General features: G+C 30.6%; 3 protein-coding genes across 3 annotated transcripts; all 3 read left to right on the forward strand.

Moving 5' to 3' along the window:
• Positions 1-649: 649 nt before the first annotated feature.
• LOC123009298 (cytochrome P450 6A1-like) lies at positions 650-2,422 on the forward strand. Its single transcript, XM_044405501.1, has 3 exons — positions 650-805; positions 859-2,172; positions 2,218-2,422. The coding sequence occupies exons 2-3, from the start codon at positions 861-863 to the stop codon at positions 2,379-2,381; spliced, it is 1,476 nt and encodes a 491-aa protein (XP_044261436.1). The 5' UTR covers positions 650-805; positions 859-860; the 3' UTR covers positions 2,382-2,422.
• A 5,129-nt stretch (positions 2,423-7,551) lies between these two features.
• On the forward strand, positions 7,552-14,036 carry LOC123009158 (probable cytochrome P450 6a14). The gene is made up of 5 exons (XM_044405284.1): positions 7,552-8,810; positions 8,860-9,267; positions 12,003-13,130; positions 13,179-13,430; positions 13,481-14,036. The coding sequence occupies exons 1-5, from the start codon at positions 7,715-7,717 to the stop codon at positions 13,642-13,644; spliced, it is 3,048 nt and encodes a 1,015-aa protein (XP_044261219.1). The 5' UTR covers positions 7,552-7,714; the 3' UTR covers positions 13,645-14,036.
• A 2,217-nt stretch (positions 14,037-16,253) lies between these two features.
• Positions 16,254-17,967, forward strand: LOC123009372 (cytochrome P450 6a2-like). The gene is made up of 3 exons (XM_044405630.1): positions 16,254-17,416; positions 17,462-17,713; positions 17,764-17,967. Exons 1-3 carry the CDS (start codon positions 16,294-16,296, stop codon positions 17,925-17,927), a joined length of 1,539 nt encoding a protein of 512 aa, XP_044261565.1. The 5' UTR covers positions 16,254-16,293; the 3' UTR covers positions 17,928-17,967.
• Positions 17,968-18,329: the final 362 nt, after the last annotated feature.

Below are 18,329 nucleotides of genomic sequence, written 5' to 3' on the forward strand. Positions count from 1 at the left end.
ACTTGAGAAACAAGAGATTTAGTTTTGTTCTAAAAAATCTATAATTTAGCAAATTGTTTTCCTATTTTTCTTTAAATTTTGGAGAAGTAGAAAATGAGGGTTTGGTTTTTTAAAAAGACATAATATTCAAAAAAATGCCTGAAACTTTATTTTAAAATAATAAGAAAGTTGTTTTATAACAAGTCATAAYTAGAAGAAAAAGAGGTCAGTCTACATGGTGCTATCATGTATCATTTGGATAAACTGAAATTTTTTCAGATTTCTTGATTCAATTTTTTCAGAAACAGTAAAATACATAAATTTAATTAATTAATTTTTTATTACACTTGGGATTTAAGGGGTAAAAAAATTGATATAATGGACTCAAATAATAAGAAATGGTTCTTTATCTTTTTATTTCAAGTTTAATAAATTTTAGAAATATTTTTGACATTTATAAATTATCATATTTTGTCTAATTTTTATAAAATTTTTGAAAACAGGAAAAAAACAACATTAACAAAAAAAATGAACAGAATTACAAAGAACTGGTTAAGTTACTGGTTAATCATAAAACTTCAAAAATAAATATTTTGTTGTAGTCACACACTTATAAAACATTTGTTTGTTTGCAAGTCAGTTATCTAAAGTGTCTTATCAACGAGAACAATTCCCAGCTTAGTACAATTAAACAGTTGAATGCTGTGTACATTTTCTGAATCAGAATTTATCAAGTATTCAAGACGTATGATGCAATGATAATGCAATTTTCACGATATAAAAGAATTTACCACAATTGAGTGAACTAAACAAATTTTTTAGACAAGTAGGTAAGTCTTGTGGTAAATTTCCAAACTCATTGCTTCTTTCCCTAATCAGAAATGTTTACTTTTGTGGGCCTTGTAATCACCCTTTTGGCCACGTTATTCGCCTACTTYCAATGGACGTACAACTACTGGAAAAGACGAAACCTCCAATACCTCGAACCCAAAATCCCCTTCGGAAACTCGGGTAATCCCTTCAAACGCAAGGAAAACTCCGGTTTTCGCTTCAAACGCTTCTACGACGAAATGAAATCAAAGGGGTGGAAACACGGGGGGTTGTACTCAATCCTCAACCCGATTTACGTGGTCACAGACTTGGACTACATCAAAAATATAATGACCAAAGACTTTCAATATTTCACAGATCGTGGAGTTTACTTCAACGAGAAGGATGATCCTCTTAGTGCCCATTTGTTTGCCATTGAGGGGCCCAAATGGCGCCATTTGAGGACTAAAATATCCCCGACTTTCACCTCCGGGAAGATGAAACAAATGTTTCAGACTTTGGTCGACTGTGTTCCTCAATTGTTGCAACAAATTGAGGAAAAAAGCCCAGTTGATATCAAAGAAGTTTTAGGGTGTTTCACCACTGATATAATCGGATCGTGTGCGTTTGGACTTGAATGTAAGACTTTTGAGGAGGAAAACTCCCCGTTTAGGGAGTTTGGGCGAAAATTCTTCCACGTGTCAAAACTAGATATTGCAAAATTTCTTTTCTCGGGGAATTTTCCCACTTTGGCACGACTTCTAGGTGTCACAATAACGTCAAAAGACGTTTCAAATTTCTTCATGAAAGTTGTCAAAGACACAGTAAAATACCGGGAAAAAAACCATTTGGTCCGTAAAGATTTTATGCAACTCCTCATCGACTTAAGAAATAGTGAAACAGAGGAAAAAGTCTTAACCATTGAAGAAATCGCGGCTCAATGCTTCGTTTTCTTCATCGCGGGTTTTGAAACATCTTCAACCACAATGACTTTTGCTCTCTATGAACTGGCAAAAAGTCCAGATTTGCAGGAAAAAGTCCGGAATGAAATTGGGACAGTTTTGGCCAAACATGGAAAAATCACTTATGACGCCATTCAAGACTTGAAGTTTATGGACCAAGTGATTGAGGAGACCTTGAGGATGTACCCCCCGGTCCCCCTCCTCACGCGAAAGTGTGTCAAGGATTACAAAATCCCAGAACAGGACGTAATCATCGAAAAGGGGAYTAGAGTCTTCATCCCAATCCTTGGCATTCACTACGACCCGGAGTTTTACCCAAATCCGGACCAATTCGACCCGGAGCGGTTCAATGAACGGTTGAAGAACACAAGGCATGGGTATGCCCATTTGCCTTTTGGCGAGGGACCCAGAATTTGCATCGGTGGGTGATTTAGTCAAACTTCCAATTTTTACTTTGCAATTGCAGGAATGCGGTTTGGGTTAATGCAAACCAAGGTTGGCCTCACTGCTTTATTGAAAAATTACCGATTTTCGGTCAGTGACCAGACCCAARCACCTTTGAAGATGAAAACCAGTTCGTTTATTTTGGCRGCGGAGGGTGATGTCTGGTTGAATGCCCAAAAAATTTGATCAATTTCTAATGTAGTTAAAAATAAACAATTTTACTCGTGTGTTGTTGGTGCTCTAACATTTATACAGTGTTGCCAGGTGTGGTGATTTTAATGTTCTAATATTTGGTGGTTTTTTGGAAATGAAAAAAACTGCTTTTTGAGAATTTTACATGATTATTTCGTTAAACTTTTTCAAAAGAGTCGAAAAACCACCAAATTGGTTAAAAATACATAGTTCTGTTTGTTTTTTTACAAAATTTTACTTGACAGAATCAAAAATGACAATATATTTTTGTCTTTTTCGAATAATTTTCAGCTAGAAACACAATTATTTCGCAAAATTTTCTTAAAAACAATTTAAAAATTCGACAAATTTGGCCAAAAACGGCTTAATTTTCTTCCTTTTCTAGTGTCTAAACACGTTTTTTAAATAAAAACAAACAAAATTTGAAAAATTACGTTGAAGCAGGCAAAAATTTACAAAATTAAAAAAAAAGATATTATTTTTAGCTTTTTTTTGTATTAATTACTTCGTTTTTAAACCAGAGACTCATTTATTTTGCAAAATCTTGTCCAAACACGCTTCAAAATCACAAAAACAATTGATATTAGTGTCATTTCCTTTGTGTTTTGAACAAAATAAGACAAAAACAAGCCGACAATGTTTTTCAGCACCTTTTTGTACTACAATCTAAGTTTTTATGTAATATTTTGCTAAAACGAACTGTAAAATCAATAAATTATTGCAAAGATTACATTATTTTTTTATTTTTTGAGAGATTTACCACGTTTTTCAGCTAGAAACGCAATTGTTTTGCAAAATTTTGTTAAAAACAAACTAAAAAACCACAGAATTAGGCCGAAAATGATATAATTTTTTCCTTTTTCGAAAGTTTAAGCAGATTTTCACACTGAAAACATTGTTTTTTTTGCAAAAGTTTGCTACAGCGTGTTAATAATCTTAAAATAATAATCTTTAAATTGTTATAAAAAAAGCTTTTATTATGATATTTTTATCTAAACTCTGAGACTTTAACTTGATTATTTTACCAAATTTTCTCGAAGAAAAAATAATCGAAAACCATCAAATTGGTAAAAAATAGTTCTATTTGTTTTTTACAAGATATTACTAAACAAAGTCAAAAATGACAATTTATTTTTGTTTTTTTGGAACGTTTTTTCAGCTAGAAATACAATTATTTTGAAATTTTGTCAAAAACAAGCCGCAAATTTAACAAAATAGCCCWAAAAACGACGTTTTTTCGTCTTTTTGAGAGATAAAAACACAAAAAGTTCGAAATATTGTATGGAAGCAGGCAAAAAAATTACAAAATTAATTCGAAATTGATAGTATTTTTTAGGTTGTTTGCCCGACTTAAAAACTCATTTATTTTGCAATGTCCAAACACGCCTAAAAGTCACAAAAATGATTGATATTTATGTTATGTTGTTTGTCTCACTTGATTTAACGGTTTTTAAGACAAAAATAAATATTTMTAATTGTTYCAAARATTTTGTATTTTATTGATTAGTAATTGTTTGTAGAAACAATTAATACGCAAGCAACTAGAGTTTCATTCAAGTCAGTCAACAGTCCAAAGGTTGTAACCAAGATTTAGCAAGATTTACACATAATTGTTTTATAATTTTTTTATTATTCGAATTTCAAATGTTCAAAGTTCGTAAACAAAAATAAAAAAATAAGTTTGTTTAGGTAATAAAAAAAAATTCTAAGAATGAAATAACAAATTAGGTACCTAACTAGGTTTTGCACTAACTGTATGGAAATCTGTCAAATTATGGATTTTGAATTATTTTTTTTTAATTCGGCAAATAAAGACTAAAACCGCTAAAAGCGACTCGAATCGGTGTTTCTGAATAAAAAATTGAGGAAAATGCGAATTTTAATACACAATAAATGAACTAATAATACACATCATGTAAATCTTCTAAAAATGTCAAATTTTGACAGTTTGGACATTTGACATTAAAGAAAATTAATTTCTTTAATTCTTCATATAATAATTTTTTATATTCACAATAAAATCGAAGCAGCCAATTTTTAAAACATTCATTTTTATTTTTTTTTATTTTTATTTTTTGCGTCGAAAAATCTAAGACGTGTTCTGATTGGTTGATTTTAAAAGACGTAATTGATTGGCTAAGGATCGAACAATGACACTCAACTTTAACGCATTAAATAGTTTTTTACTTTTTATTGGTCTAATAATCGAAAGTGCATAATTCATATTGGCTCTGGGGTTGGCTCCACCCATTGTGCAAAATTAGGTCCAATTAACGTAAGATAACTCACACTAAACGCTGATTTGTTATAAAAATTCGATTCCAAATTCAATAATTATTCACGATTTTTWRAAGGGGTGGAGTTYACGATTTTGGCCAATAAGAGATAAAAACCGGGTTTTGTTCTCACGATAGTGGTTGTTACGCAAATGGGAAATGATTATTATTGGCCCTTATATTTGGACCAATAAATTAACAAATATGTCTAACCAATCAAATTCAAGATTTTCCCAAAACCTCCCTGATTATCACTATCCATAAAAATTGTTTTAATTCAGTTCGATTTTGCTTTAAAAAACACGCAAAAATAATGAATTTAAATTAATTTTTCCAATTATCCACGAAAAATTAATGTTAGGTATACAAAGTGATTCTTTTAGGGCCTACATTAGAAACTTTTTAACTTCTAATGCAGATAGGAATTTGAAATCTTGTACACAACCCAAATCAACCAGTCTGAGTTCAACTAAATTATTTTCAAAATGGCTGAACTTCCGGAACTACGAGAAATTGGCGCCAACTTTGAAATTTTAAATGGTACCCACTTATTTTTATTGCATTTTTGAATTCTCCTCTTTAAACTAAGTAAAATGTACCTAGTTGTTAGTACTTATCTATCATAGTTTTTGACATATGTCAATTTTTTGGTTATAATTTTCACTTGCAAGGGTTCATTCAAAACATCACAGCTCTTGAACCTTTGTGATAAGTGAATATTTTTTGTTGCATTCGAAAACCAAAGGTTCGAAAAATTTTCTAGAATTTTCAAAATTGTCGACTGTCAAATTGCAAGGCTAGTATGATTTTTTGAAAATGATCATTAACAAACAGCCTTAACTCAGTTTTTTCAAATGAAATGACTCTATTTTCTCAACGGCAATCAAAAAAAAAAACTACATCAATTTGTAGAAGGACTTTTATCAACATGTCCTATACCTATCTCTTACAGTTTTTGAAATAATCACAAAAAACATGTTAATGTTTTTATTTTTATAGTTAATCACGTAGGCTTTGGAAAAATACAATAAGATATACCATAATTAATACAAATGTTCGATATGTTTACCATTTTCAAACAATCCAAAACTCGATGGTGAACTGATTTGAGTAGCTTCCATTAGTTTATTTGACATGTTGATAAAAGTCCTTCTACAATTCGATGTACCTTCGATTGCCGTTGAGAAAATGGGGTCATTTTATTTGAAAAAACTGTGTTATAGCTGTTTGTTAAATATCATTTTCAAAAAATCATATAAGCTTTGCAATTTGACAGTTGACAATTTTGAAAATTTTAGGAAACTCTTCGAACCTTTGGTTATCAAATGCAAGAAAAATTATTTACTTATTGCAAACGATTCAAGAGCTGTGATGTTTTTAATAAACCTCTGCAAATGAAAATTTTGAGCAAAAAATTGACATATGTCAAAAACTATGACAGATAAGTACTAATAACTAGGTACATTTTACTCAGTTTGAAGAGGAGAATTCAAAAATGCAATAAAAATAATTGGTTATCATTTAAAATTTCAAAGTTGGCGCCAATTTCTCGTAGTTCCGGAAGTTTAGCCATTTTGAAAATAATTTAGTTGAACTCAGACTGGTTGATTTGGGTTGTGTACAAAAGTTCAAATTTCTATCTGCATTAGAAGTTAAAAAGTTTCTAATATAGGTCCTAAAAGAATCACCTTGTATAATAAAGGACTATATTTTGTAAATTTTTTCTCAATCGATTCCAATAAAAAAATTGACTTTTAAAAATGATAAATTTAAATTTGTTTCCTTTATTGGCTTTAAAAAAATCATATTTTTGCCCCGTTTATTTTTTACATTGAAAAGTGTGTTCTCAGTTGGCAATAAAAATTACTGTTGCCAACAAATTGACAATATTTGGACAATTTGTACAAATAAACGCAGAAATGATGAATTTAAATTTAATTCTTTATTTGGCAATAAAAATAAATTGTTTTAGTGGTTAAAAATAAGGACTATGTTTGTAAAATTAAAATTGTTTCTCTCATTGGCTTCGAAAAAACTAATATCGCAATTTCACAAAATTTTAGTTTTTTATGTATTTTGTTAAATTGTCTCAAAACTGTACCTCAAAGGTATGCATGTAAAATCTTCCAGAAGTCAATTGGCGTCGAAAAAACCGCAAAATTCTTAATAGTTTAGAAGCTATAGTCGTATTTATTTAATAAAGTGCATTTTTTATGGTTTTTGATTTTGATTTTATTGTCAAGTTGTTTCTAAGTATTTTTTAATAAGAATAGAACGAATTTTTTAGAAGTATGTATCATAAAAACTAAGTTTAAAAAATAATCCAAAAAACGATTTAAAAAATACCCCAAATAGATAACATTTTTCTCATCTAGTATTTCTCAACTAATAATTTTTACTCATTATGATTTTAAATAAACCATATGTAAAAAACCTTGATGAGAACTTTTTTTGTTGAAACAAAACGTTAATTTTTCTAGCTGTACATTTTATTTTTATTATTTTCATTGCAACCACACAAACAATGGGTAAAATTAGTTATTAAGACAAATTTGATGGCAATCGTGAAATTARCAACTATCAAATATTTTAAATGCAGAATTTTTAAATGGTAATCATTCCAAAAAATTTGTATTTTATTAATTAGTAATTATTTGTGGAAACAATTTAAACGCAAACAATTAAACCTTCAAGTTATGTAAAGAAAATATGACTTAGTAGAGAGTCCAAAGGCTGTAAACAAGATTTGGCAAAATTTACACATAAATTGTTCTTTATTTTTCATTTCAATTTTAAAATTTTACTCTTTTAAATCATAGTAAACTGTAACTAATAAATTTTAATGATTCATAAAATCATAACGGTGTTATTGGAGTTGCAACCGCGGCTTCATCTCTTACATCAGGTCAAGACGATGACTTGTAAAAACCTAGACGTGTTATTATCCCCGTTTGGGAGTATAATAATGTTTCAAAGTCTGTGTTTCCTCTGAGATTAAAACCTAYTGCAAAAGTTRTATTGTGTTATTCCACCAGTGACAATAAAATCKCAATGTTTTACGTGATTAGTGTATTAATTGCTCTCCTAAGTGTTACTTTTGCGTATTATAAATGGGTTTACCAGTATTGGGAGCGCAAAAAATTACCATTTYTGGAACCCACCATCCCTTATGGCAACATCACAAGTCCCTTCAACCGCAAAGAGAACATTTCGGTAACATTTAAAAAAATCTACGATGAGATGAAGACAAGAGGGTGGAAACATGGGGGAATTTATACCATGGTCTCCCCGGCTTATTTCCTCGTCGACTTGGATTATGTCAAAAATGTAATGACGAAAGATTTTCAACATTTCGTAGACCGGGGCTTCTACCACAACGAAAAAGACGACCCAGTCAGTGCCCATTTGTTCGCAATTGGGGGCCCAAAATGGCGCTTTTTGCGCACGAAACTCACCCCAACTTTCACCTCCGGGAGAATGAAAATGATGTTCCAGACTTTGGCCGACTGTGAACTAAATCTCCAGGAAAAAATGCGAGACGAATTCGAGGAAAACCAACCAATTGATATCAAGGAAATTTTGGCTTGTTTCACCACTGATATCATCGGTTCTTGTGCTTTTGGRYTRGATTGCAAGACTTTCCAAGAGGAAAACTCGCCGTTTAGGGTCTACGGTCGCAAGGTTTTCACTCCAAATAAATTCCGGGTTGTTAAAAGCACTTTTGCTGCTAATTTCCCGGATTTGGCCCGATTTTTCAAAATCCGGGCTTTTCCCAAAGAYATCGGTGATTTTTTCCTMAAAGTGGTCAAGGACACGGTTAATTACCGCGAGAAGAATAATTTTACACGAAAAGATTTCATGCAATTGTTGATTGATTTGAAGAATAATAAGCTTGAGGGGGAGGAGGGTAAAATTGAGGGTCGAGGTTTGACAATTGAGGAAGTGGCAGCTCAAAGTTTTGTCTTCTTTTTGGCCGGTTTTGAGACGTCTTCGACTACGATGACTTTTGCTTTGTACGAAATGGCCAAACATCAAGATATTCAAGATAAARTAAGGGAAGAAATTTCTACAGTTTTGAAGAAACACGACGGTAAAATCACTTACGAAGCCATCCAAGAAATGAAATATATGGGTCAAGTCATTGATGGTAAAAAAACAAATAAAACTATTCAATTTATTATTAATTTAATTTTCAGAGACTTTACGAAAATACCCTCCAGTCCCATTTTTRACCCGGGAGTGTGTCAAGGATTATAAAATTCCCGATGAAGATGTTGTTATTAAAAAGGGCACAACTGTGATTATCCCAGTTCTTGGTATTCACTACGACAAGGATATTTATCCTGATCCTGAAAAATTCGATCCTGAAAGATTTACGGAAGAAAATAAGAGTGCAAGACACAATTATGCTCATATTCCATTCGGGGAAGGACCGAGAATTTGTATCGGGATGCGATTTGGGTTAATGCAGTCCAAAGTTGGTTTGACTTCACTCTTGAAAAAATACAAATTTACTGTTAATAAGAAAACTAAGGAACCGATCAAGTTTCAAATAAATCCGTTTATTTTGGCCGCTGAAGGCGAGGTTTGGCTGAGTGCTGAAAGAATTTAAATACAAAATTTCCACAATTTTGTTATCTTTTTTACAGCAATTATTTTCTAGTAACAAACTGAAAATGTAATAGATTTTTTTGACTTTTTTAAAATAAGATATTTTAAACTGTAAAAATGCATGCAACTTATGAATGTATTGAGTACAAATATTACACATTAAAATTTTGTAAAAAAAAAATGCTAAATAAATTAGTTCTTCAAAAACCTATTGTGTTTTCTTACACCTGGTATAAGTCCTGAAACAGAAAAATATTATTAGGAGTAAGTAAAGTAAGTAAAAATAACACTATAATTAGCAAGTAAWTGATCATTTAGTTTGAACTAAACAATCAGAACGCTTTGCAAGTAATGCAACGCTTWTAAACAAACATCACGCCCCAGTATCGCAATTTATGTTGAGATTTGATTTTTGAAAGTTTGTATTAACTTAATTAGTGCAGTTAGTAGTGCAAAATGWTGAATGCTCATGATCTACAATAATGTTAGTGTATTTCTTCAGAAATAGTTGAAGCATCGAAAGAWGTAAATGTCAATAATGTCATGGTAAAAGTAAAAATGTTTAGGCGCAATAATAGATTTTTACTCGATGGTTGAAAGAAAAAACTTTAATTTTTAGATTTAATCATAAAAGTGGGCACTTTTGTGACATTTGTGAATAAAATTTTACTTAATAGCAAACATMTTATATGCGTTTTTGAAAACCACTACGTTTTGCCAACTAAAAACCTTTTATCAGGACATATTTTTGTTTAATTTTTTAATTTTCATTTTTTAAAAAGCTAAAATTGCTGACAAAACATTGAAGAAAAAGTATAGAAGTATTTTTTTTAATAAGATTTGTGAGAAATTTGGGATTTAGATGACATGATTTACTATTTGAGCTACTTCCAACCCAAGTTTTCTAATTTTAACACAGGAATCATTCTAAATTAATGTATTCTATAATTTCTATTATATTTCTATATTTCTTAAAATCCAATTTTAGGCTAAAATTAAGTAATTTGTGCTATTTCTAATCAATTTGGCTTAATTTTAAGTTTGAAAACAACCATTTTAACAAAATAAATGCTTAAATAACAGTTTTCTGCCAAAATAAAGCATTTTGATCAATTTCCAATCCAATTTTGCTCAATTTTATTAGAGAAATTATTCAAAATCAATGTTTTTTTATAAAAATAATTCCTTCAATCCAAATTTCAGGCCAAAACAAAGCATTTTGTGCTATTTCCAATCGATTTGGCTCAATTTCAAGCAGAAAATCAACCTAAATCCAAGTATTTCATATATATAATAATAGCTTGAATAGGAGTTTTCTTCCAAAATAATATTAAATAGATAATTTCTAATTCAATTTTAGTCGATTTTAACACAAAAATCATTTTAAATCAAATTATTTTATGAAAATAATTGCTTCAATCACAATTTTAGGCTAAAACAAAGCATTTCGAGCTATTTTCAATCAATTTGGCTTAATTTCAAGCAAGAAATCAACCAGAATCAAAGTATTTCAACATAGTAATGGCTTGAATATGAGTTTTCTTCCAAAATAAAGCAATTTGAGCAATTTTCAATACAATTTTGCTCGATTTTAATACAGAATTTATTATAAATTAATGTATTTTACAAAAATAATTTCTTCAATCCAAATTTTTGATTAAAATATAGCAATTTGTGCTATTTCCAATCGATTTAGCTCAATTTAAAGCCTGAAAACAACCTAAATCAACGTATTTTAACAAAATAAATGCTTAAATAACAGTTTTCTGCCAAAATAAAACATTTTGAGCTATTTCCAATCCAATTTTGCTTAATTTTCTTACAGAAATTATTTAAAATCAACGTATTTTATAAAAATTTTATAAAAATAATCGCTTCAATACCAATTTTAGGCCAAAACGAAGCATTTTGTGCTATTTCCAATCGATTTGGCTCAATTTCAAGCTAATAATCAACCTGAATCGAAGTATTTTAACATAATAATGGCTTGAATAAGGGTTTTCTTTGAAAATAAAGCAATTTGAGCAATTTTTAATCCAATTTTGCTCAATTTTAATACAGAATTTATTCTAATTTAATGTATTTTATGAAAGTAATTTTTTCATTCTAAATTTTAGGCTGAAATATAACAATTTGTGCTATTTTTAATAGATGTGGCTTAATTTTAAGCCTGAAAGCTACCTAAATCAATGTATTTTAACAAAATAAATGCTTAAATAACAGTTTTTTGTCAAAATATAGCATTTTAAGCTATGTATTTACAATCCAATTATGCTCGATTTTAATACAGAATTCATTCTGAATTAATGTATTTTATAAAAGTAATTTCTTCAATCCAAGTTTTAGGCTGAAATACACTGAAATATAGCAATTTGTGCCTTTTCTAATCAATTTAGCTCAATTTTAAAYCTGAAAACAACCTAAATCAACGTATTTTAACAAAATAAATGCTCAAATAATAGTTTTCGGCCAAAATAAAGCAATTTGAGCTATTTCCARTCCAATTTTGCTCGATTTTAACASAAAAATCATTCTAAATCAAAGTATTTCATAAAAATAATTGCTTATAATTTCTTTTGGGCCAATTTATCCACTGAGTGACTTCATTGGACCAAAAATTACTTTAAAACTAGTTTAACAAAATAAATACACATTGTTTGCCTACGTCATAAACACGATGATAACGCAACTCTTCTCTGTTATAAATTAAAACTAACAGGATTTCCAGCCAGTGAGCTCGCAACATCAGAGATGATCATTACTAACTCGCTCTTTGGCGATTTCGTCGCTCTTTTATTAACTCTAGTGTTGATCATTATCACGTATTGCAAATGGAGTTTACAGTACTGGAAACGCAAGAATTTGCCCTATCTCGAGCCCCAAATCCCCTTCGGAAACGTGGGAGACGCAATTAAAGGTAAAGAAAATTTCGGAATCACGATTAAGAAAGTCTACGAGGAAATGAAACGGAAGGGATGGAGACATGGGGGCCTTTACGTCTTCACCGAACCCAACTACATGGTCCTTGACCTTGAATATGTGAAGAATATAATGACCAAAGACTTCCAATATTTCGTGGATCGCAGCACTTATTACAACGAAAAGGAGGATCCCTTAAATGCCCATTTGGTGAACTTAGGGGGGACCAAATGGCGAAATTTGCGAACCAAACTAACCCCGACTTTCACTTCAGGAAAAATGAAAATGATGTTTCAGACTTTGGCCGATTGCCAAGCCGGTCTCCTGAAACGAATGGAGAAAGAGAGACTGACTGAAAAACCCATCGACATCAAGGAAGTTCTAGCGTGTTTCACCACTGAAATCATCGGCTCTTGTGCTTTCGGCCTGAATTGCAAAGCTTTCGAAGATGAAAACTCACCTTTCAGGGTTTACGGACGTAAAGTTTTCGCCACTTCACGACTGCGAAGACTGAAACGCACTATTGCGACGATTTTCCCCACTTTGGGGTACCTTTTCAACATTTCGATAACCCCAAAAGACATAACTAATTTTTACATGAACGTGGTGAAAGACACAGTTGAGTATCGGGAAAAGAATAACTACACTAGAAACGATTTTATGCAATTGTTAATTGATTTGAAAAATAATAAACTCGAGGAAGTTTCAAGTGGGAGTTTCACGTTGAAGGAAGTAGCGGCCCAAAGTTTTGTCTTTTTTTTGGCCGGATTTGAAACTTCCTCAACTTTAATGAGTTTTGCGTTGTACGAATTGGCCAAACATCAGGATATTCAGGATAAAGTCAGACAGGAAGTTGATGAAGTTTTGAAAAAACACAACGGAAACGTTACTTACGACTCAATCAACGACATGAAGTTTCTGAGCCAAGTAATTGACGGTTAGTAATTAATTAAGTAATTTAGCAACTAATTAATAATTATTTTAGAAACATTGAGGTTGCATCCACCGGCATCCTTAGTCAACCGGAAATGCGTCAAGGATTACAAAATCCCGGACTGTGACCTTGTAATCGAAAAAGGCACAACTGTCCTAATCCCAATTATGGGTATCCACTACGATAGGGATTATTACCCTCATCCTGAGAAATTCGATCCTGAAAGGTTTAGTGAAGAAAATAAGGCTTCAAGGAACAGTTATGCCCATATTCCGTTTGGGGAAGGTCCCAGAATTTGTATAGGTTGAAGACTAAACAAAAATTATGAAAAGTGTTGTAATTTTGGTTTTCAGGAATGCGATTTGGTTTAATGCAATCCAAAGTCGGTTTAAGTTGTTTACTGAAACATTACAGGTTTACGGTTAATAAGAGGACAATAGAACCGTTGAAAATGCAACCAAGTACCCTTATATTGAGTGCAGAAGGCGAGATTTGGCTAAATGCTGAAAAATTGTAACATTTCAGACGTAATTTTAATTTTGAAACCCACCAACATAAAGCATCAAATTCAAGAAAAATTTATCTAAACTCGCTTAATAAAATTTTCACAGAACTTATTATTTTTTATTCATACATTTAGTACAGATTTAGGTAATTTAATAAACTGGATTAACAATTTCGAAAAGCAACCCACAAGGTAGAGAAGAGATTTTTATAGCCGAGCTTGGGAAAAATTGATTACTAACTTCGAAATGTCAACTAAGCAACTTCTACTTTTACATAAATTTTGAGAATTTTACCGAAAACTTCTCAAAAACTGAAAATTTCATATATTTGGTACACACACTATATTATTTATATTTTATTTATACCTAAAAGCTACCCAATAAATGTTTCTTTTACTTTTGAGTCGTGGAATTTATTTTTAATAAAAATGTTTTTCGGGTCTGATGTTAAATTTTCAGAAATTGAAAAATTTGTTAATTTATTTTTTATTTATCAAATTACAGAGCAAATGGTCGAAAAAAAAACAAAAATTTTGACCATCGTACATTTTGTAGGATTTTTTTTGTAGAATTTCGTTTTGTTGTTGATTTTCGCTAATTTCTATTACATTGTGTAATTTTTTTTTTAATAGAAAAATCAAATCATAATAGTAGATTACATGCGAGGTGGAAAATATGTCGTTACCCTGAGGGCTCAGATATTCAGTCGAGATTGGATAGAGCCCAAGAGGTAATAACATTTTCTTGAGATTTGTAGATATACTATTTTACTTGCAATTACATTTATTTAAATAATAAATTTTTCTTTCTGTCAAAATTGATAACTTTGGTAATACTTATAAATTACCTTCCGACTAAGTGATGTAGTGTCAAATTTTCCGACCTTCTGTTAACCTGAGTTAACATTTTTTATCAAATTTTTATTCTTACAAAACTCTATTTTTTTATTATTGCTATTATGGAATTTCTAAGAATGCTAGATTTATGGTATCTTTATTTCTTTATTTTTTTTTTTTAATAATTACAATCAATTTCTTGGGTTTTCTTCACTCAAGTCATGCAAATAGTATACTATACACCACTCGAGAGAATTGGTATTATTTCTTTGGTGTTTTATAGTCCTCACTAATAATCGTGCATTTCTCTCTCTTTTGTATGTATAATATACTATTATGGCTTTGTTAGACTGGCTTTGAAGTTTTTTAATACACTGGGTGTGCCAAAAAATGTTTTTACATTATTAAAACATCTGTTATAGTTAATACAAACATGAATCCCATCAAAAATCATAAAATTAAAATAATTTTTTTTAAATATTTAACATTTTAGAACTTTAATTTTGTTTAATAGCAATTTGCGGTACAAGCTATCAGATAACTTTTCAAAAATTATAAAACTGGTCATAAAGTTTCTAATTAAAACAGTTTTCATAGAAACCTCCTTGATTTTGATTTTTGACAGAGAAAGTGTTTTTTTTTAAGAATACATTAAGAACATTTTTTTATTACAGTAAAAAGTTGTAGAAAAACACAAAAGTTTTGACAATAATAATAAAAAAATCCTATTATTAAATAATCTCATCTAATGTTATGCGAGGCAATAAAATCTTCTCTTCCGTGTTTTATATAATATTTTTTTCACTACTAGCACATTTATTAAGAAGAAATACAACGGTAAAAAACATAACCCTACAAAAATATGCCATTTATTAACAGGCCAAACTACACTATAAAAACATCAATTTGCGTTATTTTTGTACTCAAGTGTACGTATTAGTTTTTTCTTATCATAAATGAGGTTATGACATTTTTGTACTTCTGCGACTATTAAAAAAAATTCTTACTTTATATGAAATATTTTTTAAAATAACAAAGAAACTGAAAAAAAAGAAAAAAGTGTTCAAATTTCTCTCACTACCGATAGTATTTTAACAAGAAAGAAACCCATTTGTTGTTTTGACAGTTTTGACATAGACAGAAGGATTAGAGTTGGGGTTATTCTGACGTTTTTAATTAGGAAATTTAAGTTTTTTTATTTGATTTTGCATTAATTTTATCTCAAAATATTGTGATGGTAATAGTTTTCAATAATAATATTATAGAAATAATTGTATCAATGTAATACCCTCCAACATAGGCATTTACTCCCCTCTAATACATTGTAGTCTTTGTTTCATAATGAAAATCATTATTGACTACTAGGAAAGAAAAACAATTTTAAGATCGACAAACTAAATAATGGTATTTCGACCTAAGGAACCACCTTCCAAAATTTTTCAACGTTTGCTGTAGATTGTATATTTATTTGTTAAACATCTTAACTGTTTAAGTATAATTATCATCAGAAATTTGGAAATGACAATACATTTTTTTTAAGCTTATGAAATTGAGAAATAGATCCGGTAATACGTAAGGAGTTTTTTAATTCTATTTAAACATGAAATTGCAGAAAAAGTGAGAGCAAGATGTGTCATTTGAGTGACTAATTCAATTCAAGAGACAATGCCCCTCATCATGAATTACTCTCTCATTTGTGCAAATATTTAATAATTTTTATCTTTCATGTAAACAGCATGATACAGCAAATGAAAGAACAATAAAAGCAATGTTTTGTACATCGTATTTCACTTATTATTAAACTTGACTAGTTGACGTATCAAAATGTTATTTTTTGATTCTTTGACTAAAGACATAGTTGGTGTTGTGGTAACCCTTGTGGTTGTTGTAATCGCTTATTACAAGTGGTCGTACCAATACTGGAAACGAAAAAATGTGCCATTTCTCGAACCAAGCTTCCCTTTTGGTAACACAACAAATCCTTTAACCCGCACAGAAACCCTTGGTGTCACTATACAAAAAGTCTACCAAGAAATGAAAAATCGTAACTGGAAACATGGGGGGATTTACTTGACTTCAATTCCAGCATATTGTGCCATTGACTTGGAATACGTGAAAAATATAATGACCAAAGACTTCCAATATTTCGTCGACCGTGGATCTTACTACAACGAGAAGGACGATCCACTTAGTGCCCATTTGTTCGCAATTGGGGGCTCAAAATGGCGAAATTTGCGAACTAAACTAACCCCAACTTTCACCTCCGGAAAGATGAGACAAATGTTTCAGACTTTAGTCGACTGTGAATCCAGTCTATTGAAAAAAATCGAACTCGAATATTCAAAAAAGAGTCCAATTGATATTAAAGAGGTTTTGGGGTGTTTCACGACTGATATAATCGGGTCTTGTGCTTTTGGTCTCGAATGCAAGACTTTTGAACAAGAAAACTCACCATTTCGGGTCTATGGTAAAAAACTATTTCAAGGATCAACCTCCCGGAACTTGAAACGAACACTTCTTACACAAAGTTTCCCGGATTTGGCCCGGAAACTGGGAGTTTTGGCCTTGCCTGAAGACGTATCTAATTTCTTTATGAAAGTGGTGAACGACTCGGTTAGTTATAGGGAGAAGAATAGTTTCACCAGAAACGACTTTTTGCAACTTTTGATTAATTTGAAGAATAGTAAAATTGCGGAAGAAGAGGGTTATCAGCATGATGGCAAAACGTTGACTCTTGAAGAAATTGCAGCTCAATGTTTTGTGTTTTTCTTAGCCGGTTTTGAAACGTCTTCGACTACGATGACTTTTGCTTTGTACGAAATGGCCAAAAACCAAGAAATTCAAAATAAAGTAAGAGAAGAAATTAGTACAGTTTTGAAGAAACACGATGGGAAAATCACGTATGAGTCCATCCAAGACATGAAATACATGAATCAAGTGATTGATGGTAAAATTTGTTAAAAAATTGCATTTTCTTCATTTCTTCTTTCAGAAACTTTGAGGAAATATCCGCCAGTTCCCTTCGTGACCAGGAAATGTATCGCTGATTATAAAATTCCCGACGAGGACATTGTCATTGATAAGGGAACAACTGTAATGATCCCAATTTTGGGGATCCACTACGACAAGGATTATTACCCAAACCCTGAAAAATTTGATCCTGAAAGGTTCACTGAAGAGAACAAAAACGCAAGACATCACTATGCCCATATTCCGTTTGGTGAAGGCCCACGAATCTGTATTGGTAAGTTATTCATTGTTACCAACTTAATTTCAAAATCATTGTAATTGTAGGCATGAGATTTGGACTAATGCAAAGCAAAGTTGGGTTAACTTCACTGTTGAAAAATTACAAGTTTACGGTTAGTAAGAAGACTAAAGAACCTTTGAAAATGCAAGTCCAGTCGTTTATTTTGGCCGCCGAAGGTGAAGTATGGTTGGATGCACATAAGTTGTAAAAAAAAATGTAAAAAAAAATAAAAGTTATTTAAAATGAGTGACATTATTAAGTTTTTCACATTTCTAAAAATAAAAAAATAAAAATCAAAGCATAAAAAAATATCTAGACTTAAATCAAGTACAGGATGAGTGAAATGAGATGACGTGTTTTGACTTTTAAATTACACAACCTATATCAAATGCGTTAACTACTCAACTCTAATCGAAAAAATAACTATAAAGTTGGAATTTTTATGTTTCTATTTTGTTTTCCTATTTTCCAGATTAATTCAGAATTAAGCTTTTAGGTGAGAAACTCTTGAGAAAAGATTTTTTATTATCTTAAATACTTTAAAACAGCAGAACATTCTACATAAACTTTTTATTTACTTATCTAAAAATTTAGAAAACAAAAAAAATTA

Source organism: Tribolium madens, unplaced genomic scaffold, assembly GCF_015345945.1.
Source record: "Tribolium madens isolate multiple individuals breed KSU strain unplaced genomic scaffold, Tmad_KSU_1.1 Scaffold_71;HRSCAF=194;Tcas5.2_LG6, whole genome shotgun sequence".
In the NCBI taxonomy this organism is placed as follows: Eukaryota; Metazoa; Arthropoda; class Insecta; order Coleoptera; family Tenebrionidae; genus Tribolium; species Tribolium madens.